General features: G+C 42.5%; 1 protein-coding gene across 1 annotated transcript; it reads right to left on the reverse strand.

Annotated features, from left to right (window-relative positions):
- Window positions 1-283: 283 nt before the first annotated feature.
- LOC127238512 (leukocyte immunoglobulin-like receptor subfamily A member 5) lies at window positions 284-24,750 on the reverse strand. The gene is made up of 10 exons (XM_051207126.1): window positions 24,604-24,750; window positions 24,007-24,042; window positions 23,128-23,433; window positions 20,044-20,079; window positions 19,766-19,900; window positions 4,319-4,384; window positions 3,859-4,143; window positions 3,409-3,714; window positions 1,196-1,249; window positions 284-1,057 (listed from the first exon to the last, which is right to left on the reverse strand). Exons 1-10 carry the CDS (start codon window positions 24,635-24,637, stop codon window positions 927-929), a joined length of 1,389 nt encoding a protein of 462 aa, XP_051063083.1. The 5' UTR covers window positions 24,638-24,750; the 3' UTR covers window positions 284-926.
- Window positions 24,751-26,167: the final 1,417 nt, after the last annotated feature.

Raw genomic sequence — 26,167 nt, forward strand, 5'->3', positions numbered from 1 at the left:
GAACCAGATGTATCCCTGGTGCACAAAAGACCTTGCGGACTTATCCCCCATGGAGGGATACTGCCTTAACCTAGAGACAGGAGAGAAGTCCTAGTCCCTACTTCAAATGACTAGACAAATCTACAAGACCCCACCTGGAAGGCATTGCCCTACATGTGGAATTGGGGTGGGGGGATGGGAGGGGAGGGTGGTCAGGGTGCATGTGGGGGGCAGAGCAGGTAAGAGGGAGGGAGGGAGGGAGAACTGGGATCGACATGTAAAATAAAAAATTAATTAAAAAATTGTATTTTCAAAATTGTATCAACAGCATCCCAGATAGTTCCTTTATACACTAGGCAGCACATTTTTATAAATTAGAGAAGCCTTACAATAAGTGTATGATGAATTCCTAAGGGTATAAGAGTACAGAATATGGGGCATCATTTATATTGTTATTTTTTTCATTGTTGAATCTGAATTCTGCTCATTAGTCGCTGTTGTTGTTGAGTCAAAGTCCATGTTCATAGTAACAACAAAATCCACAAAAAGCAGAATCTCATATTACAAAATACAGAATGTGGCAATTTATAATGTAGGAAAGTTTGACAAGAGACTTAGGAAATCAGAAGTTACAGAGATAAGGACCCAAACCTCACTGATGGAACAACATGTTCCTGGATATCATGCACTATAAAGAGGAAGGAAAAATCTTAAAAGTCCACAGCAAGGTAGAGGGTAAGGGCCTTAATGGAATGGTGGGAGATCTCTCCACACCAACCTATAGGTCTTTTCTTGCACCCCAAAACACATTTGATTCCTACATATTTTCTCACAAGTGATTCCAAATACTAAACATTGAATATTCTTGAGAAAACAAAACAACAAAACACACACACACACTAAAGGTCCTCAAAGTTGATGCAGGTCATGTAGCTGTCTCTTGACTTCTAGGTTGCATGCAGAGTCCTTCCCCAGCTGTGGCAAGCCTCAAACAGCAAAATCCCAAGAACTATGAAGACCAAAGCTGATAAGCCCATCCTGATGAGGTTCTCCACCATGTGATCCTGGGACTGTGAGGCTGGAAATTGTGGACAAACAGGTCAGGACCAACAAAAGCCAAGGCAAGATAACTGGTTTTCAACTCTGAGTAGCTCCCGCCTCTGTATAGAATTTGACCTTCTGTGTCCGTGTCCAAACCAGAATTTTCCATACTCACCTGTTGTGGCTTCTGACATATTTTCCAATTGGGTGGTGGTGGTCTCAAGTGCTCCTGAGAAACAAAGACATGATGGATTTGTGAAGTGTTCAAGAGAACAGATTCTTTTTGTCGAATTTCATATTCTTATTTCCTAGAAAGACACATTATTCTCATCGCATAGCATTAGGAAGATCAGCTGTAGTAGACTTCCTCCTGGGCCTTTGCTTGATTTCGTTGGCCTTACTATGGCCTGAGATCAGAACTCATGGCCAAGGCACTTCTTTGGAACATAATATATTTTATTCCGGAGAGCTCAGATGGACAAATATGGTCTCCCAGTTCAGAATGAAAGTGCCGTCCTATGATCACATCAAAGTCTGGAGTACAGAATCCTGGAAGCTAATTCCCCTGGAAATTGGCTTGCACTGATTCACTGGCTGAGAACCCAATATCCAGCCACAGTCATTTTCTTGGGGCCCATGAGTATTAGTTGCACAAAACAATTATAGGATGGGCTTCTTTCCCTACACTCACCCCACCCAGTTCCTGTGATGCTTCTGTTTAACATCTCACCCTCTAATCATCACATTGTTAGTAACACAAACAATACTACCACAAAGATATAAAGATATGCTCCCAGGGCTGGAGAAATGGCTCAGCAGTTGAGAACACTGACTGCTCTTTCAGAGGACCTGGATTCAGTTCTCAGCACCCACATGGCAGCTCACAGCTCTCTGTGGCTCCAATTCCAGGGGATCTGACACCCATGATAGAACACCAGTGTATAAAGTAAAAATAAATAAAATTTTAAAAAGATATGCTCACAATATCCAAGAATGCAGATAGCCTAAATCATCAACAAATAGGCCAATGACAAGCATGTAAAAGTATAATACTTTTACTCATGTCTGGAGAGGCTACAGACTAGATTAGAAACCAATACTGCCATGTTCTTAAACCAGGGTGATTTCCAACTTCATTCTAAGTGCTTATTCTTATACCCACAGGTAAGTTTAGCTCAGTAAGGAAGTATCTTTTTCCACAGATGAGGGTGGTTACAGAAATCTACAGCTGGTCAAATCCAAAATAAAGTGGGATTGGTGTGCCCAATCCAAATGGACATTTATATAACACAAACTATAAATATGAAATGTAGAGACCATTGAGGAAGTGAGACATAAAGTATGTAAGAGCCAGAATAACAAGATATCTGCTACAGAATAGAGACTTCTAGACAATGAAGGAAAGCTATACCCAAGAAATTTCAAAAGTATGGATGGATGCCTAAAGAAGACCAACATAATGACCACCTGGACTCCCTTTTACATCCTGGGATCATCTCAAACTAACAAGATCAGATCACAGCTAGTGGACAGCAGGAAGTAGAGACAAAAGACATGGTTAATCAATCTGTGATGTCTTCAGATGAAATTGTTTGGAGACAAGGGAAGAGAGTGGAAGAATCCAAAACAAGTTAGGCTGTAGGATGTGCATATGAGTTTGTGTATGTATGAGTGTGTGTGAGAGAGAGACAATAACAACTAAAAGTCAGGAACCAAATTTAACAGTGCTTGAAAAATTCAGAAATAATAAGAGGAGGAAGAGAAAGGCTAGAAATGATATAAATACAATACTCATATGAAATCATAAAAAATTAAATTTGTACATGTACATATGATAACCATATAATTTTACAGATGTACTTATACAATTATAAATACACGTGAACATAACTAGATAGAATTATACCTGTATATGCATAAGTTTGTATGCTACCATGCAATTTTAGATGTATTTATTTGACAGAAAAAAATATTTGTGCAAGAAGATTTTTTAAAAAAGCTGGGTGCAAGTGGAGATCAATATATGAAACCAAATAAATGAAAAACAGAAAGATAAATACCATGCTTTCCCTCCTATGAGGATCTGGGTTTACAAGTATATAAAATCACATATAATGCACATAACATACAACTATCATATACATAATGCTCATCTATTACATGACTATATGGAGCTCGTCGAGCTGATCCCTGCATAGCAAAAGGAAGGCGTCACATGAAGACCCATCTGTCTTCTAGACATTCCGTGTTTCGCTCTCCTGTGCTCTTTCAGTCTCTGTGATCCTATTGTCTACTCCATGCTCTGCGTCCATAGGACTGAGAGCGCTTCACGCCTAAGTGCTCTTGTCAGGTGTAACGTCTTTCAATACACAAGCTGGGCTTCCTCACCTGAGACCAGGAGCTCTAAAGGATCGCTGGGTTCTGACCACACCTGGGGATTACTCAGATAATAGCCATAGCATCTGAATGTCCTCTTCTGAGTGGAGTTCGTAGGACCCACGGAGAACAGACCCCGGAAATTGCTATTAGAGTATATGTACTGTGAGTCTAGGGTCCAGGAGAACTTCTGTGGCTCTTCTTTAGTCAGAGAGAATCCATCATATCCTATCTGTGAGGCACACTGGAGGGTCACATTGCCTCCTAATCTCACCGCTGGGTTGGGCAGGGCTGACAGACTCGGTTTTGTATAAAATCCTAGAAGAGAAGACAGCATCCTGATAAATGAGACAGCGCCTCTTCATTTACCCTCCAGAGTTAGGATTCACAAAGTACATCTCAGAGGGAAGATACATTCCTGGGGACAGATCTTTGGAATGCAGGCACTGTGTTGTCATTTACCTGTCACCATCAAGTCCAGAAAGTCACTGCGCTCTGACCAGCCAACATGGGTCTGATAGTAACAGCAGTATCTCCCTGCATGGTTCTGATGAATGGATGGGAAGAAGAACTCAGCCATGTTTCCAGGCTTCATGAGACTCTGCCTTTGCCAGGGATCTGGCCTTCCCTCTTTATAGAGATAGTATTCCTGGGCACTTGAGGTCCCCTCACATGAGATGGTCAACTGCATGCCCTTGGTCATCACGGAGCCTGGCTGAGCTCTAAGTGTTGGCTTGCCAATAATTTCTGCAAGGAAATCAGCATCTTAATCACAAAGCATTGGCCTTCTAATCTCCATCCCTCAGCCCCAAGAACCTCTGAGGATGATCCAGGAGTAGTTCACACCTGCTGTCCTTTTTCCCACCCTGTCCAGGATTGGGTCCCGGTCCACAGGAGAAGAAACATCCTGAGTCACACTCACCTGCTGGTAGATGAGTCATGGGGACCAGGCTCATCCCTAGAAGAGAATGCTGTGTCAGTTTTGCCCCTGAAGTCAGAGCAGATCCTCCCCTCCTCAGAGGTCCCTACATGCCTGATGGCCCAGGGTATATCTATGAGGCATGTTCCACACCACCAACAAACCACAGTATCCCTTTCTACAATTTATCTCACCAAGATAGAGCAGGACTACAGAGGCAATAGTCATGGCATCTCCTTCCAGAGGCTACAATAGTGCTTAGCAGCAGGGCCAGAGTGTCTGGCCATATGGACAAGCAGAACAAGGTGTGGCCTTGGGAGGCCAAATACTCCCCATCACGTGATGGCAATTTCTTCAGTGACACAGGAAAGGGAATTACACTCCCATTGGCTCCCATTTCTCCAGTACTATACTTGAGTTGGCTCCAGACTCTCTAGTACTTTTTTACAGAGATGGTATCCACCCCAACCTCCCTTATGACTGCCTTATCTGCATCACACTGGGGACCATAGCACATGAGCAAATAGGCCTGGTGTCTTCCTTTGCTGTTCCCCATCCACGTGAGTCTGGTTGAAGGCTTACTTTATCCCCTCTCAGAGCCTCCTCAATGGACCTCCTTCATTCTTCCAGCCTATCCACCTACACGGCATTATGGGATATTCATCCTGGTCAGTCAGCTCCCAACCCCTGCAGATGCTTGGGAGGTTGATGTTACAGGAAAGACAAGAGTAGAGGCACATCCTTGAGCACCTGACTGCAAGCTCACACGGAGCTTCCATCCTAGAGATGAGCCCAGGGAGCTGCAAAGGTAGTGGATGCAAACATGACTGTTCTCCCAAGTATTGCTTTCCTGCATTAAATAAGCCTATTCCTGAAGTCCCTTCATTTTTACGTGTTTCGTCTAAGTGTACGCAGTGGCCGCCATCAGCATAGAGAAGTGTCCTAAGGCTGAAGCTGCAGGTATGAACCACAATGTGAGTGCTAGGATTCAACTCAGGTCCACTAGAAGAGCAGCCAGTACCCTAAAACAGCTAGTCAATTCTCCAGCCCCTCTATCTGCCCCTTAATATCTGTCACCTGTCGTTTGGAATCAAAAAGCATGCTCTACAATTCTGGCGTGAGTTTCTTTTGATTGCCACACATCCTTCCCTTGTCTTGAAACAATTTTATCTAAGAGATTGCTCATTCACCATGTGTTTTGTCTCCAATTCTTGTTGTCCACCACTTTCTGTGTGATCTGGGATGCCAGGATGGGAGGTGAAACAAATGACAAATATCAAGGTGTTGGATTGGAGCAAAGAAAACCCTTTAAGGACAACTTTCAAACATCCAACAGGTGTAGAAAGGGGGCGTTTAATGCCATGCTGTCCATTGTTTTTCTTTCTTTTTTTTTCCTGAAATTCTGGAGGCAAATGAAGTATTCACCAATCCCATTTCAGAGACAAAGGGAAACATAAAACAATTGCAATAACTGAAATAGGACCCTTAGGCACAAAAAAAGGTAGATCACTAAAATGCGTAGACAAAAACATCCTGAAGCAAAGGTTGAAAAGTCAGAAGTCAGAGTTTGTTATGAAGTCTTAATTTATTTTCCTTTTCCCCAAGCCTTGGCAGACAACTCTGGTTGTGGATTGGTATTATAGTGTAGAACACAGTAACTGATAATCTCTGTTGGAGCCCAAAGCTTATATAAAGAAGTCTGGGCCTGTTGCAATAATGTGTCAATTTCTCCTTTGTCATCAGGCTGCAAATATCACCAGGACAGTTTCAAAGACCATCCCAGAGGACTTTGTGAGGAAAGTAGACTTCAGGTTATTCATTTTAAAAGAAATCTGAAATAAGTCAGGCACCACAGTGCATTAAATAACTAAGTATGACTGAACTGAACTGAACTGAACTGAACCGAACCAAAATGAAAGGTACATTTGAACCAGAGGCCACTAGGGTTGTGAAAGAGGACAAAACAGAACAGAAAGTGCTTTCAAAGCAGTCCAGGAAAAAAACCACGTAATAGAGCAACTCCATTTTTTTCAGACACAGAGATAGAAATGAATGCTGGGGAGCCTGGAAAGGGAACATGGCCAATGGAAATAACTTGGGGTTTCAGAGTCAACGGTCCTGGAGTAACCCCCACCACAGGCGGGAATTGCAACTCCTCATTAAGTCAGTGACTTTTTATTTTTTATTTATTTATTTTTCTTATTTTACACATCAATCCCAATTCCCTCTCCCTACCTCCCTCTCTTCCACCCTCCCATGCCCACCGACCACCATCCCATCCCATCCCCCCCACTCCACATGTAGTGTGATACCTGCCTGGAGGGGTCATCTAAATCTGCCAAGTCATTTGGAGTAAGGACTAGGCCTTCCATCCTACCTCTAGGTTAAGGGAGTGTCCCTCCATGGGGGATGTGCTCCCAAAGTCCTTTTGTGCACCAGGGATACATCCTGGTTCCACTGTCATAGGTCCCTTAGACTGTCCAGACCTTCTTACTGAGACCCATGATCGCAGGGTCTGAGTTGGTTCAATGCTGGATTCCCAGCAATTAGCCTGGGAGCCCATTAGCTCTTTTCCTTGTTCAGGTCAGCTGTCTCTGTGGGTTTCTGTAACCTGGTCTTGTCCTCCCTCTCTGTATCTAGATTCTAGTCCAGCTCAGTGTTTAGTTATGGGTGTTTGCTTCTGTTTCCATCAGCTACTAAATGAGGGCTTCATGATGGTGGATAAGTTAGTCAACAATCTCATTATCAGGGAAGGGCATTTATGGTAGCCTTTCCACTGTTGCTCAAATTGTTAGTTGGGGTCAGTCTTGTAGGTCTCTGGACATTTCTCTAGAGTCAGTTTTCTCTTCAAACCTATAATGGTCTCTCTCTCTCTCTCTCTCTCTCTCTCATCTATTCCTCCCCTGACTCAATCTTCCTAGTCCCACATGCTTTCCTCTCCTCCCCTTCTCTTTCTCTTAGCCCCCTCTCCACTCACTGCCCCCCCACTCCCAATATGCTCAGAAGATCTTGTTCCTTTCTCCTTCTGTGAGGGACCTTGTATGAATCTCTTGGAATCATCCTTGTATCCTAGTTTCTCTGGCAATGTGAATTATAGGCTGCTGATCCTTTGCTCTATGTCTAAAATCCATATATGAGTGAGTACATACCATGCAATCCTACTCTTAGGCATATATCCAAATGATCCACATCCATGCAACAAAGACATCTGTTAAACTTGTTCATAGCAGCATTATTTGTAATAGCAAGAACCTGGAAGCAACCTAGATGCCCTCAACTGAAGAATAGGTAAAGAAGATGTGGCACATTTACACAATGGAATACTACTCTGTGGGAAAAAAACCAATGGAATCTTGAAATTCACAGGCAAGTGGATGGAACTTGAACAAACCATTCTGTATGAGGTAATCCAGTCACAAAAAGTCAGTGACTTTTAAGATCACTCAGATCTGGAAAAAGACCCAGAGTTCATTCTACTGGCCACCACAAGCATAAATAGGCAGAATTAAGAAGCATGATAGCAGGGCTGAAGAGATGGCTCACAAGTTAAGAGCACTGACTGCTCTTCCAGAGGTCCTGAGTTCAATTCCCAGCAACTACATGGTGGCTCACAACCATCTGTAATGAGATCTGGTGCCCTTTTCTGGCCTTGCAGGGACACTTGGAGGCAGAATGTATATATAATAAATAACTCTTTAAAGAAAAAAGAAGCATGATGAATTACCATCAATAAGAAAATAGAGTTGTTGGTCTGATATTAGTATCCTGAAAGATCAGCTCTCAAAGGTTCTCCCAGGGTTCAAGGAAAAATTCTACAGCATAGTGAAACTGAACTAAAAGGTTTTTTTTCTATCTCAGGGGTACGTAATAAACTCACACACATGTTCTTTGGGTCCTGTTCTTTCTAGTTCTCCTTTGTCTCAATTCTCTTGCTTCTTTGGTCAACTTGCTTAAATGCACTTTTTTACAGGATGGTTGAAGCAATCAGAAAAATGTTGCAACAGTTACAACTCATTGGTCATAGCACATTCCTTGGGTAAGCAATAAGAAGCAAAGCTTTTACCATGGCAACACAAGATTTTAAGATTTCAGGTGTAAGACCAGAGGTTGGGCATTCAGTGAGACATAGGTCTTCATCAGCCACACATGGCAAGCAAAGAATTGGAATGAATTTTAAGTTGCTTTGTGTTAATAATGTTGGTAGACATCTACAAATGTGGCACTGTGCATATCAGCAAAGTTATTTAACTTATGACCCATTTACAGAAATATTTAGTCTTATTTAAACTATTTAAACTTGATCTGAGGTTTAAAAAAATAAGCTGATTGTGTGTAGTATGAGTAAAAGGAACAAAACAGGCTTTTAAGTGTCTTACAGTCCTTGTGCAACAATAGATCTTCTTCTGAAGCATAGCCTAGTATATTTCCTATATATAAAAATTATATTAATGAGAAATCATCTTCCTGACCAACCGTGGATATATGTGCCCAGAAGATTGATGCAATCATCAGATTACACATAAACATCACATGAGTTTACACACTACAATGTAGGCATTGGGGAGACACCATAGCTACTTTTATACAAGTGAAATTATAGTCGGGGGCCAACAGTTTCCAAGATCAGCACCCCACAGGCCTTTCCCTGGCAGGATTCTCCTCCATCAGACAATCATTCCTCTGGTGGGTTGACATCTGAACATTAGTTGGCTCCTGCTGCAACTCTCATGGCCTCCCATAACTTGGCTCTCCCCAAAAATGGCACTCTCCATGATAAAAGAGCAGGAAGATGCTGGTTAGAAAAAGGTTTACCTCTTCAAATTCTCTCCTTTGGATGCTGGATGTCTCCATCCTCTTAAAGACATAAATGCTTCCGTCAAATGGAGCTTTTCCCACAATACATGTCCTCTTTCTGGCTTGACAATTTCTTGGTATTGACTGTAGCTTTTCATGACCTGCCAATGCACACATGTGCTGTGTTACTCTTTATGTAAGAGTTAGAGGAAAGGTTGTACCTGTAGCTAAGAGTGATAATTCATCATTAGGATGATGTTCTGGAAAGCCATATGCCCAGCCAAGTTATATGATTTAACTTGTACATAAATAAAAAGATAATTAACATGCTGGCTTAAATGATAACCGTCGCCGTGTGCCCACATATTTAAACACTTAAGGTCCAAGGGGTTAAACTGTTTGGGAAAGATAAGGAGGTGCAGCTTTGTTGGAGAGGAGGCATGTCACTGGGAGCAGGCTTTGCAATTTCAAAACTACAGGTAGGTCACAATGTGAGTTCTCAACTGTTCCTGCCACCATGCTTTTGCCTTCCAACCCTCTGAAGCCATAAGCCAAAAGTAAAAGTGTTCCACTCTATGCTGCCTTGATCATGGAGTTTTGACATGGCAAAGTTTAAGAACGAGATAGTCAAAGAAGATCCCTGGCACTTGGGTATTAACTACCTGAAGAGCCAAGGGAGACAGGGTACCTCAAAACCTGACGGCAATTAAATAAAAGGATGATGACAAAGGCCTACAAAACACCATCCTCAACACTGAGAAACTCTGTTACTCTGGCTATCGTGGGCAAAAGCTTCAATTCCCTTTGGAATTGATTCAGGGGATGGTTAAACATTTTTAACTATTTTTACAGAGAGTCATTCCCTCTGATTTCAAAACAAGTACTGAAGTGATAGGTGGAGACAGATGATGTTACTTTATTATATTTTAGCTTACTCATTTCATTAAAATCTTCTTTAATGAGTTTCTGTTTGTGTCCAGTTCCCCATTCCCTTTCTAGGAAAAGATTATTGTTTATATATATTTACTATTTTTCCTTATTTTACACATCGATCCCAGTTCCCGCTCCCTCCCTCCCTCCCATGCCCCCTGACATTCCCTCCCATCTGATCCACCCCCCCTCCACAGGGAGGGTGATGCCTTCCAGGAGGGATCATCAATATCTGTCAAGTCATTTTCAGTAGGGTCTAGGCCTTCTCTCCTGCCTCTAGGCTAAGGGAGTATCCCTCCATGGGGAATGTGCTCCCAAAGTCCTTTCCTGAACCAGGGATACATCCTGGTTCCACGGTCAGAGGTCCCTTAGACTGCCCAGGCCTTCCAACTGAACACATGTCAGGGGGTCTGGGTTGGTTCCATGCTGGTTTCCCAGATATCAGTCTGGGGTCCATGAGCTCCCCCTTGTTCAGGTCAGCTGCCTCTGTGGGTTTCTCCAGCCTGGTCTTGACTTTTCTTATCACACCTCCCTCTCTGCAACTGGATTCCAGGCATTCGACTCAGTGTTTTGCTGTTGGTGTCTGCTTCTGTTTCCATCAGCTACTAGATGAGGGCTCTATGATGGCAGATAAGTTAGTTATCAATCTCACTTAAGGTAGCCTTTCCGCTGTTACTCAGATAGTTAGTTAGGGTCATACTTGTTGGTCTCTGGACATTTCTCTAGAGTCAGTTTTCTCTTCAAACCTATAATAACTCCCTTTTTTCCACTCTCATATATTTGTCCCCTGGCTCAATCTTCCTCGTCCCACATGTTCTCCTCTCCCCCCCTTCTATTTCTCCTAACTTCCTCTCCAATCACTGCCTGCCCCTCCCACTCCCAATATGCTCAGGAGCTCTTGTTCCTTTCCCCTTCTGTGAGGGACCTTGTATGAATCTCTTGGAATCATCCTTGTATCCTAGTTTCTCTGGCGATGTGAATTATAGGTCGGTGGTCCTTTGCTCTATGTCTAAAATCCATATATGAGCGAGTACATACCATGTTCCTCTTTCAAGATTCCATTGTTTTTTTTTCTACTGAGTAGTATTCCATTGTGTAGATGTGACACATCTTCTTTATCCATTCTTCAGTTGAGGGGCATCTGGGTTCTTGTTATTAGAAATAATGCTGCTATGAGCATAGTTTAACAGATGACCAATTCCATTTTCCTGAGGAACCACGATACTGATCTCCAAAATGACTGTACAAGTTTGCACTCCGGCCAGCAGTAGAGGAGTGTTCCCCTTTCTCCACATCCTCTCCAGCATAAGCTGTCATTGGTGTTTCTAATTTTAGCCATTCTGGCAGGAATAAGATGGTATCTCAGAGTTGTTTTGATTTGCATTTCTCTGATAGCTTAGGATGTTGGGCACTTTCGTAAGTGCCTTTCAGCCACTTAGGATTCCTCTATTGAGAATTCTCTCTTCCATTATGTACCCTTGTTTTTAATAGGATTATTCAGTGCTTTCGTGACTAGTTTCTTGAGTTCTTTGTATATTTTGGACATCGGCCCTCTGTCAGAAGTGGGGTTGGCGAAGATCTTTTCCCAGTCTGTGGGCTGCCATTTGGTCTTGTCAACTGTGTCCTTTGCCTTACAGAAGCTTCTCAGTTTAAGGAGATCCCATTTATTAATTGTCGATTTCAGTGTCAGTGCTACTGATGTTATGTTCAGAAAGCAGTCTCCTGTACCAATTCGTTCAAGGGTACCTCCCACATTCTATTCTAAGATGTTCAGTGTGGCTAGATTTATGTTGAGGTCTTTGATCCATTTGGACTTGAGTTTTGTGTATGGTGACAGAAATGGGTCTATCTGCAGTCTTCTACACACCATCATCCAGTTGTGCAAGAACCATTTGTTGAAAATGCTTTTCTCCTTCCATTGTATAATTTTAGCAGTTTTGTCAAAAATCAGGTGTTTGTAGATGTGTGGGTTAATATCAGAATTTTTGATTTGATTCCATTGGTCTACCTGTCAATTTTTGTGCCAATACCAAGCTGTTTTCAGGATTTTAGCTCTATAGTAGAGCTTGAAGTCGGGGATGGTGATGCCTTATGAAGTTTCTTTATTGTACAGGGTTGTTTTGCCTATCTAGGAAAAAAATATTGTGCACAATTTGGGCATTGACTTAAGATTTGGATACCCAATAATCAAAATCTATTTCCAGATGGAAATTATAACTTCTTTGACTCAAATAGAAAATTCAGTCGCTCACTCAACCTGATATACAGACCATCTAAGAAGGCCATAATTATAAAGTCCAAATTCAACTCAGGGATCCTTAAAAATTCCCTCATATAGAAATAATACCTCATTAGGAAGCCAGGAAGGAATTATAATTTTCAACAGCCCAACTACTAAGACATGGACCACCCTTGTCCCTTCAGTTCTTAATCTCACAAGAGAATATTGATTAACTCATAGCTTGGAAATGTCTAAGGAAGCTCTGGTTTCTATCCATCCCCTAGAGACAATCCACATATGCTTTTTACAAGATCTCTTATTTGAGGGATGGGAATTGAGTGTCTTATTTTTATTGTTGTAATAATTATCATCATCATCATTGTTATCATTATTTGAAGACTTACTATATTACTGATTCCATTTGAAGTTCAATTTTGTGCAGGGTGAGAGGTCAGAATTCAGATTCATTTTTCTTCACATTGAAATCTGTGTTTACCATCATCATTGCTGAAGATTTGTCTTTCTCCAGTGTCCAATTTTTATATATTGGTCAGAGATCAGGTAACTATAGTTGGATATACTTATACCAGAAACCAATGTTCCATATCATTTATCTGTATTTCTCTTGTTCCAGGACCATGCTGTTTTGATTAGTATGGTTCAGTAATATAACTTGAAATCAAGTTTGGTGAGACCTCCTTCACCATTCATTTGTTGAGAATTTATTTAGCTATCCTTGGTCTTTCTTTGTGGTTTTTGTATAATTGAGATACTTTTTCTAATGTCTGTGAATAAAGATCCTGATATTTTGGTTGGGCTTGAATTGAATCTGAAGATTACATTCAGCAGGATGGTCATTTTTCACAACATTAATTTCTCCATCCATACACAAGAGACATCTTTCCATCTTCAATTGTCTTCCCCAATCTCTTTCTTAAAAGATATAAAGTTTGCATTATAGAGGTCTGGCAATTCCTTCATTAGGATTATTCTTGTATATTTTATTATTCTGTAAGACTGACATGGATGGGATTGTTTCTGTAATTTCTTTGAAAGCTTCTTTGCTACTGATATTTAGAAAGGCTACTGGTCTTCTAAGTCAGTTTTCTATAGTACCACTTCAATGAAACTGTTGATAATTTCTAGAGGTTTTCTGGTAGTCTTTGGGTTCCTTTATGTAGCATAGCATACCGTTTACAAATTTAGATAATTTGGCTTTTCTTCCTATTTGCATCCTTTAGCAATACCATATTGAATTAGGAAGGAGTGAGAGTATGCGCTCTAAGATTATGAGAAAATAATGTCTTCACTTTCCACTCTTACTCATTATAATTCTCATCATTTTTATTTTAAATTTTTTATTCATTTAACATACCAACTACAGTTCCTCTTCCTGCCCCTTCTCCCACCACCTCCACCCAACCTACCCCCATTCACTCCTCAGACAGGGTAATGCCTCCCAAGGGGCACAAACAAAACCTGGCATATTAACCTGCAGCAGGACCCATACCCTCCTCCCTGCATCAACACTGATCAAGACATCCCACCATAGCAAATGGGCTCCAAAAAGCCAGCTCATGAACCAGGGATAGATCCTGGTTCCACTGTCAGGGGCCCTCAAACAGACCAAGGTACACAACTGTTGCCCAAATGCAGAGGGTCTAGTTCAGTCCTGTGCAGAATCCCCAGCTGTAGGTCTTGTCTGTGAATCCACAGGAGTATGTGTCAGCTGTCTCTGTGGATTTCCCCATCATGATCTTGACCTCCCTTGTTCATATAATCCTTCCTCCCTCTCTTCAACTGGACTTCCAAAGCTTGGCCTGGTGCTTGGCTATGGATCTCTGCATCTGCTTCCATCAGTTACTGCATGAAGGCTCCATAATGGCAGTTAGGATATACACCAATCTTATTACAGGAGAAAGCTAGTTCTCTACTATTTCTAGGAGTGTTTGGCATTTTCCCATGCAGTGGCATTGAAGGCATCCCAAACTTAAAAATACATTTTATTATCCTGCATGCAGCCCCTAAACATCAGGAAGGAAGCTTGTAAGTTTTTTACTCATGTCTGGGAAATCAGATCATCCTCCTCAGCCCTGAACATCAAGGCTGTGAGACAAGGCCATCTTTTGTAGCCCTGGCTATGTGTGGAACTTTGCCCACATAAAGTTGGTTAATTGGGTAATTGTTATCATTGTCCTCTACATAAATTTTAGGACTTCATAAACAGTTAGTTAGCTGAGCCATCAGTTTTGTATCATAAACTGAGGTTAGAAGTTTGGGCAAAGTGTTAACTGCTAAAGAATTTAGTAGGGAGTAACTGCTGATCTCTGTTATCAGCCAAGCATGACTAGAGAAACTGGCATAGAAGTTTTAGGCTGTTTTTGTGTTCACAAGACCATGATTCAACAAACCAGACGCCTGCACCTCTGTCCTTGAGTATAATCCTTTCACAGAGATATCTTTGATATCACAGAGATATACTTTGAATTTGCTCTTGAGGTTTTGAATCAATTAATTGTGTGTGCTTGTCTTAAAACTGAGTAGAAATCATTTTCTTTATGCCACTTTGAGCCAATGATGAAAAAACAGGGCATAAGTAGAACAATAGATCTAGTTCTGAAGCATATCCTAGTATACTTCTGATCAATGAAATTATACAATTAATTAGGATACAGCTTCCTGACTATCCACAGATGTGTGTGCCCATAAGATTGAGATGTAATCATGAGGTTACACGTAAAAATTATATGAAAGTGTGGTGGGAATGACTCACTGATATCACACATCTGTGTCCCCATATCTACAAGGGGATGTGAGAAACAACAATGCATCCTGGGAAGAAAGGCAGATGAGCACAAAGACTTACAGAATGTGAGAATACTGGATGCTCAGGGATGTCTACATTCAGGAAACTATCCCTCTCTACTTTGGACATCGCGATCATCCCCAAGAGAGCCACATGCAAATTCCATATTCACCTCCATTGCACACTCTCCTGAGGTCATCCTTTCGCCTCTATTGATCTGTCCGGCCTGGATGGGTCATAGGAGTCTCCTTACCCAATAAGTAACACTTTGTGTTCCACTCCTTCCTTGAGAACGTTTCAAAGCCCCCCAATACTTTGATATGTAACGTGTTTTGCTGTATAAAATGATATTTTCCTGCTTCATATCAATTCTTCAGCGGTCTTTGAGAGCAAGTAAGCCAATATGTAAAGCAGGAGACAAAGGGACCTTGCTCCTGAGACTCACGAACACATGTTGTCCCACCCAATCCCATGCAACTCACCGAGAGAACCATGCAGGGAGGACAGAGGCTGAAAATTCTGCAACGGCAACTTCCTCTTCTCTATTCCCTTGCACAGAATTGACTGACGTGTGTAAGAGGAGAGCCTGGCTCTCCTCTCCCCACACACCACCTGCAGTAAGTGGGGAAGTGGACCCAGCCCCTTACCACTCACACTCAAGATAACACTCCCTACACCCTGCCTGGGCAGCACAGTAGAGCTGGCAGGGTGTAAGGGAGGGCAGTAGGACTGACAGAATGTGAGTGTGGTAGATCTGGTCCCATGCCTCAACTGCCATATGGTGGTATGGCCAAGGGACAGATGCCACCCTCACTGCCTGTGACAGGAGGGAAAGATGGCCCTGAGGTCTTGAGAGCTGTCCCTGCTCCTTTCCAGCAGTAGCACTCAGAAGAGCGGACTCTGCGCCTCACATAGGCAACACTGTAGATGTGGCTCTGTTGGCGTACATGTGGGCCAGCCATATGTACAGAATCAGACTCAACCCGTGCTTCTTGCTATATAAGGTGAACAAGTTAGGGCAATGTTGGGGAGGGAGAGAGCACCCTCATGGTCTGGCAGGATGACCAACCCTAGAACCAGGATTAGGAGGAGTAGGTCAGCTCCACCATCCATCTTATCTGTGGTTTGCTGGGTTGCATGAAGGGGCTGGCCCTGCAGATACAAAGTTTCAGGATCTCCACAACACAGAGCAACAACAGGATAACTAAGAGGAGTCCCAGTGAGGGCCAAGTATGCTAGTGTAGCAGAAACCAGAGACCTCAACCAGACAAATGTATCTGCAATGAACATTGCAAGCAAAGATATATGAACTAAATGGCATAAAGTGTTACTGTGCCACACTACAGCTCCTGCAATGAGACTTTTTTGTTTTTTTCTTTCCTCTTAAATTTTATTTTATTTGTGGTGGAGGTGGATGTTGCAAAGAGAGATGGTAGATATGAGCTGATGGTGAGATGAATGGGACCAAGATGCGTGATATGAAATTCACAAAGAATAAATAAAAAGTTTTAAAAAGAGAGCGTGGAAAATCTGGTGCTTTCCAGGATTCCAGTTATCTCTGCTCCATCGATCAATCCCTTTGTCTCTTGGGTCACATTGTGTGCTTCCCCTCTCTCCTCTCAAGGCAACCTCTGAGTTACTGAGAAATGTCAGTGGTGGGTGAAGTTAAAATAATTTGCTCCCTGAGACAAAAATGATGAATTTCCTCCTTCCCCACAGGTTGGGTTTCTTTGACACATGTTCTGATCACATAGTTGGTGAGAAAGACCACAGTGTCTGGACTGATTGGGTTCTGTGTGGCATCCTATTGCATCAACTCTGCTTGTTCAAAACTCTGTCATTCACAGAGTCTAAGAGAATTTATGGCTACGGACCATGAGGTGACTCCTTCTCCAACAGGATCGAAGTATGAGGCTTTCAGGCTCTGGTGAAATCAGGACAGGATCAGGGAGACGGTTCCATGGAGGAGAGTGCCTAGAAGGTGCACACAAGCCTGTCCCATTTGCCAAAGATCTAGCTAAATTCTAGTAGGAAGCCCAAGATGATAACTGGGCTCTACCATCCTAAAAATAATACATCCAGCCTAACCTACGTGAGTCCATCATCGTCTAACACCAAATCTGGACAAACACATTATTTAAAAAATGATCCTAGATGGTGGTGATGCATGCTTTTAATTCCTGCACTCAGGAGGCAGAGGCTAGGGGATCTCTGTGAATTCAAGTCCACTCTGATCTACCAGGCTACTCCAGGATAGCCAGAGCTACACAGAGAAAGCCTTATTAAAAAAATACAAAACTGTACATGGATATCTCTATAGACATAAATACAAAGTCCTCAATGAATACCATACATTCCAGTAAATGACAGATCACAAGTAAGATGGTGATCCCATAGGATCACATGACCTGTAAAATTATATCCATGTGACTTTCTACAATGTTTACATGATGAAAACATTCCCTAATATGCCTTTATCACAGGTTATTCTACTGATAGCAATGTAAATTCAATGCAATGCTGTGTAAAAAGATTAATACATTATGAACAAACAAGATCTGCCCTGTTATATAAACTTGGTTCAACAAACCAAAAGCCAGTCAATTATCACCCATCTAGGCAACATAGTAAAAGTGGAAATAAACATAAGAAAAGTAAGAAGGGAGAGATGGAGCCAATGCCCCAATCTCTCCATTTAATAAGATCATATTAAAGAAACCTAAAGTTAATATCATATTTGAAATGAGAGATTTCACGATAAATTGGAAAGAATACAGCAATGCTAAGTCTCTCTTGGAGAATTCAGGCTTATACTTGAAGTCCCAGCTAATGAAGTAAGACCAGGAAATGAAGGTTCACATATTCAGAAGGAAGATCTACAATGCTGATTTGTGCTTCTTTCAAGATGTCTACTCAGAAAATCTGAAATATTTTGCAAATTAACTTTGTAGAATTAAGCATTGATTTTTTTTCCTATTTTCATATTTTATTTAGTTCTCTCTCTCTCTCTCTCTCTCTCTCTCTCTCTCTCTCTCTCTCTCTCTCTCTCTCTGTGTGTGTGTGTGTGTGTGTGTGTGTTTTGCATGCATGAATGTTCAAACCCATGGAGTCCAGAAGATATCAGATTCTCTGGAACTGGAGTTTTGAGGTGCCATGTGGATACTGGAAATTGAAGCAGACTCCTCTGGAAGAGCAGACAGTTCTCTTAACCAGATGGCCATTTCTACAGCCCCTAAATTGCTGATTATATCAAAATTATTCAAGGTTTATTTATTTATATGTCAATTGCTTTTGCATGGGGCAACAATTGACAGTTGACTTTGATTGAAAGTACATCAATATCATGTATCATTTCTAAACTTCTCACACAGGTATGTTATGAAATTGGCAATGAAGAAATTATATTAACTGTAACAACCAGCAAATATCACACATCAGAACTAGTTTAGAAAATGATATTTACACAGCCATGTCAACAGTACCCCACCAGAGAACTCCTTCAAATACAAGTGCATGGCAGGCCGGCAAGTCTTTAGATTTTATAAGAAACAGTGAACCTGTAGTGATAGTTAAAGGGTTTCTGGGTCCTAGAGTGTGTTACAGGACTTGATTTTTTTGTTTGATTATTTTTCTTTCTAGAATATGGTTTATGCTCATAGTTATAGTTATTGAGCTAAATACTTTATTCTCACTAGAAAAGAAAGAATCTCAAAGTGTAATGGGGAGTGTGATGATTTATAGTTAAATCATTTATAGGGAAATGTGACATAAAAGATGCTTGAAGGTAAAGACCCAACCAAGCTTTAGGATAAGATTTTCCCTTGTGTCACATATGAGAAGAGAGGAGGCATCACTCACCAAAGACCATACATGATAAAGCAAACTTTAATCTGAGATGTAAAAGTTCTGTGCCCCAACACTCAGGTGTAAACTAAGGTTATTCTATCCCCCTCAGTCCTGCAGCCACTTCTAAACAATCACTCAGAGGCTTGTATGAATTATCAATGCTCCACCAATAGCTCAGGCTTATTACTAGCAAACTCTTACATTTAAATTAACCCATATTTTTATATTTGATTTGCTGCATGGTTCAAAGCTTGTCCTGCCTGCTCTGTGGCTGGATAGCATCTCCCTCAACTCCACCCCTATTGAAATTTAATAAGGATCTGGAGAAACAAGCCGAATAGATGCTTATTTTGGAAGAACTAACTTACAACATAGACAGATGCACACCAGCAGGTTCCTGGTCCCAAGGGTGCCTCCCGATGCTCTCCTGCCCCTGTGCTGTAAGCAAGAGAGTTCCCAGGGGTCCCCCTCCTCAGAATTCAATTCCCCAGTTAACGTGGGCCCCTGTTCCCACCCCCAGTGGGCGCGGTCTGTGCCACAGGCACAAAGTGAGTATCTCACTACACCGCCCCTCCTCGTCTGAGTTCTCAGATTGTTTCACCTAAACTTAATCTGCCTGGCTATTGGTCAAACAGCTTTTATTAACAAATAAGAGGAATACATATTTACAGCGTAAGAAAGATCATTCCACAGCACCCAGATCTCTCCCTGAACCCAAAACACGCTTGTTTCCTGAACAATGTTGAAAACAGCGTCCCACATAAACCCCAGATTTTCTTACAGAAACGCTTTGAATCCTCAGATGCACTTTTCAGAATCTGCCACCAAAAAGGCGCTGCTGTCTCTTCTGTTTATCTCCCGGGTGTATATACGATCCGTCTCTGGCTGTGCCAAGCCTTTATCAGCAGAATCACAAAAACCAGGATGACCAAGCCAACCATAGCCATCCGGATGAGGTTGTCCACTGAATGGTTCTGGGGTTGTGAGGCTGGAGATTGTACACACACAGGTCAGGGCAGACCACAGTCACTCCCAGACGAGTGGATGTCCACCCTCAATACCTGACTCCACTGCAGAAGGAAACCTTGGCTCTCTGCATCCATCCCTTAAGGAAGAGCTCCCAGTACTCACCTATCTTGACTTCTGTTGAAGTCATCTCAGATGCCCCTGTTAAACAAGGGATAGAGGTAGGATGTATGAAGTACTTAAGAAGAGACCTGAGCCTTTCTCATGGGCTTTGCCTCAATTCCTGCCAGTAGCCATGTCGGAGGAGAAGGTGGCAACTGAAGTTAAGGTTTCAGCCCACCAGAAGAAAATCTCTGATGTATATGTCTCTCTTAAGCAAGGCTTGCAAGAATAAAGATGCCAGAATATGTTTTGCTTCTGCTGTGCCCCTTCATGCTTGCTGATACAACGTATATGGTACGGAGAATCCCCCCCCCCCGCACCTGTATTGTAGTGTGTCTATCTCATGAAAATAACTTGATCTACTTGGCATCTATTCTGTGGGTCGTCAAAAAGGTATCTCCTCCTTAATCTCTATTGCCCATTTTATATCAATAATGTTAGCTTATACAGAGCTTTGATGAATACAAAATGAATACAAAGAAATGTCATACCAGTGACGGATCATAAATTACCCCTAGAAGCTGCTTCTGATCACAGCTCAAATTAATGATTCCTGGGAGCCAGAAGGGCTCAAATCCCTTTCATTGTATTGCTGAGGCATCACTAGCTGCACATAAAGCCTAGGGGGAGCTTTAGATTAGGCCACATGCCTTGCTAACGGTTTTTAGATAGACGTTTCCAATTCTTAATTCACTGGGGCACAAAACTGCACTGTCTGGCTAGGTTGCAAATACAAAGGCAGCCCAATTATCGCTAGTTGGCAAATGATTAAGTCCTTGCTCACATTCCTGACCTCAATTTCTGAATTTCACAAGGAACCATCCCTACATGAAGAGTTATAGACAGGCAATGACTTCTAAGAGGAAAAAATTCAATTTTTTTTTTCTACAGGGAAGAATGTCAAAAAGAGATTATTTGATCCCAAGTGGTCAGTCCTAAGCATATGTCCATGGGAGTAACAATAAATTAACCCAGTAGTGGTGTGTGTGTGTGTGTGTGTGTGATAATTTTTAAAAAAGACCTTGAATTTGGGAGGAATATAGGAGGATTTGGGGGAGGGAGACTGAGATGATGGAGGGGTGTAGATGATTTAAACACTATTCATCTATGAAATTCTCAATAGAAATTTTTAAATTAAAAGTCATATGCATGAGGACAGAAAGATAATTCAGCAGCTAAGTGCACTGACTATTCTTTCAGAGAATCCAGGTATAGTTCCCATCAGGCAACAGAAGCTCAAAACCATTTGTAACTGAAGTCGCAGATAATCTGAAGCTTTCTTCTGACTTCCAATGGCATTGTATGCAAATTGTTGACAGTCATACATGCACCCAAAACGTGTGAGTGTGAGTTTGTGTGTATGAAACTAGATATGAATAGATTGAGAGAATATCTCAGAATAGAGGGATGGGAAAAAATGCCATGGTGTGAATAAAGTAAAACTACCTGATATCCTTGGATGAAAACATCTTCCTAAAACTCATCATATGCTAGAATGGACAGATTAAAAAAAATTGGAAGTAAAAATTTTACATCATCATCCATAGATATGACTTTTATCGGTGAATCGAAAAAACTGAAAAGCCATTGAAATAGAAAAAAACCTAGATAAATATAAAATGAAATAATGTAGAAAAACTAAATGCTTTCTTTTGTATGCTTCATCGTTTAGAAAATACAAGGCCCCCAAAGCCTAATTTGGAAATATTAAACTCATTGGGTAACTCATCTATTTTCCCTTAAACATATATAATTTTATGAAAAATTACAAATGTTTGGGGTATACTGTTAATTCTCCATCTCAAATATCTTGGACAGATATATTTGATGTTAAGACAAAGTTTTAATTTCTAGCTGATATATAAACATATAAAAATCATCTGAAAATAGTAGACTTACTTTCTTTGGATATCAAATCTTAGATGAAACTTCTATAGGAAAGTGATCATTTATAAATCTCCAGAGAAGGAGAAACAACACATAAGAACGGCAAAGAAAGTATAGAGTAGAAGCACCCAGTAAGTCATCACAATGGAAGATATCCTGTTAGCCTCCATCACCCAAAAGAGTGGATATCCCTCCAGTTGACCCTCTTTAGGCCCTGCCATTTCCAACCAGACGAAGAGTTCTCCTGGGTGGTCAGTGGGTCTTTTAGTTCATAAATGGTGGGTCAGTGTTCCCTCACTTGATACTGTAGTGAATAACGTAATACATGGAAAAGATCCTTGAGACCCATGACCTATGCAGGTCCCAACACTCACAGAGAATTCTATCTAGTTGGACTGAGCTATGGTTTTGGTTCTTAGACATGGGAGAGCAGTTGAATACAAGGTAAAAGTCCACAAGGCTCCATGATTTCTGGTGACGGGGTTGTGAAAGAAGGCTCTCCTGGAAGGAAGAAGGATGGGAAGATAGGGGACTAATTGCCTTTGCTCTGACCAGAGATTGAACCATTGCTGAAATATAAAGATCTTTGTCTCTGTCTATTTATTTTTCTCTGGCCTTTCCCCATTCACTCCCTCCCCTATCTCCATCTGTCTGTCACATCCCTAATCACAGCTGTTTGGTTCTCCCACAGAGTACGTGCAGGACTTGGGTCCCTGGTTGGACCTGGTGAGCTCTTAGCCTGCAGTCAAGAAGTCCAGTGTGTAGTGGGGCTGACAACTCAGGAGAAAGGTCATGCCAGCCTGAGTTTCTGTAACGGCCCCTATCAGGCAGTTAAAAGGTTGCAGGTAAAACAATGTGAGAACGGTCACAGACAAGGTACTAGGAGAAGTCGCATGCCACTACAGGGAATAGAACAGTTCCATCATAAATAATGCCCAGGGAATACCAGGTCAGGTTCCCACAGGAGAGAGTGATTCCCAGCCAGCTCTTTGAGAGTATGACCTGGGGGTTAAGCTGGTTCCTGCCAAATAATCTGCCAACCCCCATCATGCCCTGGATGTGTTAATGAACTACACACTCTGAAAGCCTGACTTGGGAGCCAGAAGTACCACTTAGCACACCATTCGCTTGGCAGCCAATCTCCTGGCATATAGCTTAGGGTCTCAATAAATTATTAAGTCATTGATGGGGCTGCCTCACCTGATACATGTATTTCCAGGGGGTCACTGGGCGTGGACCACACCTGTGGATCTCTTTTGTAGTAGCCATAACATCTGAATGTCCCCCTGTTGCTGGGGGTCATAGGACCCACAGGAAACATGGCTTGCAAATGCCCAGTGAAAATATACTGTGAGTCCAGGGTTCTGGAGAAGTTGGGGTCTCCTTCCTTGGTCAAAATAAACCCATCATATCTCTGCCATGAGATACATTGGAGAGTCACATACTCTCCTGAGTTCACAACAGGGCTGTCCAGTGCTGACAATCTAGGTTTGCTGTAGGGGTCTCCTAGGAGAGATGGAGAGAATATGTTAGTGGACTTACAGTCTCACAGTGATGAGCTGTGAAGGGAGAGTCACTGTTTTTCTAAGGTCAGAGCCTCTGGGTGGAGGTCCTAAATATAGTTTTATGTGCCACCGCCAGCTGCAGGAAGGTCACTGTATTCTGATAAACCTTCATGGTTTTCATAGTAACAGCATATCACCTCAATGATACGATTCAATAGAAGAGCCCAGTCTTGTTTCCAGCCTCCAGTGGAGTCTATTTGCACCAGAGAATGAGGATTCTATTTTTATATACATGGTACTTATGATCTCTTGATGTCTCCTCACATTGGGGACCTTTCCTACCTCTGAGGACCACGAAGCCTGGCTGAGTCCTGAGGGTAAGTTGGGAATGGATCCTTACAAGGAAATCAGAGGCTCGGTCCTAGATCCACCCCCTGAAGATCTCACTATTCAGTCAGAACCCTCCTGGTTCCCCCAGGATTAGTTCACCTGTTGTCCATTACACTGCTCATACTTTAGCCTGCCCCTGCTTCCAAGTGAGATGTAAAGATCCAAGACAGCAGAGAACACTCACCTGCCAGAGCTGGAGAACTGAGCCCCACAGTCAGTCCTGAAAGAGAGTTCCCTGTGAGTTTAACCCTCACTGAGCAGACCCTTCCATCCATAGAGCCTCCTGCATCCCCTGTGATAGGACAAAGCACAGGGGTGACCTTGGTGGGTTCCATGGCAAGCTAGAGTGACAAAGGCAGAGAGAAAAACATACCAAGCAGACAGGGCTTAAGTGAGAAGTTTTATTAGAAAGGGAAGAGGAGGAGAGAGAAAAGAGGTAAAGAGACACAGAGACAGAGAGGACAGAAGAGAAGAGGGAGACAGGAAAAGTCCTGTCTGTCCCAGGGTAACCCCAGGAAAGAGAGGAATAAGGAAAAGAGAGATTAAGAGAGTGGGGATCTTTCTCTCAAAGGGGTCCTTTGCACCTGTGCAGATTACACAATCATGGAACCTTGGATTGACCAGGATACTGCCTTAGAGCATTCTGCCAGGTGACAGGGGCGGCCTAACATAATGCCTGAGTCCTTACACACCTGGGATTTCCAGAAATCCAGTCAGTGCTGGGCTATGAAGCCAAGCCTCTCTACAACAATAGTATCTCCTATCCACCTTCATATCTTACCCAGACAGAGCATGGCTGTGGAAGTGAAGATCATGGTATCTCTTCCCAGTAGCTCCAACCGTGCTTAAGGACAGACAACACGGACAAGACGTTTGGGTCTTTGGGGCCGAGCAGTTCCCATCAGTTTGTTGAAAGGTCAGCATCTGCACAGAAAAAGAGAAATGGGAGCAGCTGGGCCTCCTCTCTCTCCCTGCTAATTTGATTTAGACAAACCCCCAACCCTGCGGTCACTTCTCACAGAAACGTCACCTCCCCCAATACAACTCATGTCTACCTGACGTGCCCTCAGTGCAGTGGCTGTCAAAGCACACCAGAGACAGAACTGGTGCCCTCACCACTTCCCTTACTGGCCCCTTCCAGTTGAGGAGGGCTGAGGCCAGGCCCTTCCTCTTTACAGCTGCACCATGGGGTTTCCTACGGGGTTCCCATGCATTTGCATGCACACCACTGTGAGGTTCTCACCACGGACGTTCAGCTAACCAGCCTGGGATACTTCATACATATCCAGGTTGGGAATGCCATGCGGCGGAGGGAGTAACATGCCGGATTACGGTTCGGCACTAGAAGGTTCTGGATTCATTCAGACTCACACCAAGACTGAGCTCCCGCTCTGTACTGGAAGTGTGAAACTGGAGAAGTCATTGTGACAGAAAAGGGATGTGATAACCACAAACAGCGTGAAAACATCTACACACGGAAATGTGGCTGGTGAGACTGCTCTGTAGATCCGGATGTAGCTCTCACTACTCCTCCAGCACCATGCCTGACATGCCTGCCGCCATCCTTCCCCGCCACCATGATGATAATGAACTCACCTTTGAAACTGTAAGCCAGCCCTCGGTTAAATGTTTTCTTTTATAAGCTGCCTTGATCTTGGAGACTCTTCACAACAATAGAGCAGTGACCACGGTGACACCCAGCATTGTGTGGCATTGAGCACAGGATGATCACAAAATGGGTGAGAAATAAAACAAAACATAGCCAGAAAAAAAAAATGCAGGTTGGTGATGAAGGGCAGACATAAACATCAGAAAAACAGTGAGTTCCTGACTGCACCTCACATGGAGTTTTATCCTGCGGGTGGGCAGAGAAGAGAACAGGAAGAGATAGGAAAGGAAAGACGGCTGTTCTTGGTAAATGGAGGTTTTCCTTCTGTCTGCCAGTTCTCAAGTAACTTCTCAGAAGCTTAACATTAACTGTAATTGTTTGGCCAATTACTGACTAGCTCTCACAATTGAATTAACCCACTTCTGTCGTTCTATATTTTACCATGAGGCTTGTGGCTTATCGCCTCACACCTGGCTTCCCCGGGTGGCCACCTGGCATCTCCCTGACCCTACCCTGTTTCTCTCCCTATCTCTGTTTGGATTTCCCACCTGACTCTATTCTGGCTGGCCATTGGCCAAATCATCTTTATTCATCAGCCAATAAAAGCAACACGTATCCACAGCGTATAGAAGGTCATCTCTCATTGGTTCTCTTGCTTCTGGGTGTGGATTTTCTTGGAAGAGCAGCCCCCTGCGTGGAATGCCCTCTTTTCTTAGCAACATCGTCCACTTACATG

The sequence above is a fragment of the Phodopus roborovskii genome, unplaced genomic scaffold (assembly GCF_943737965.1).
Source record: "Phodopus roborovskii unplaced genomic scaffold, PHOROB, whole genome shotgun sequence".
Taxonomy (NCBI): Eukaryota; Metazoa; Chordata; class Mammalia; order Rodentia; family Cricetidae; genus Phodopus; species Phodopus roborovskii.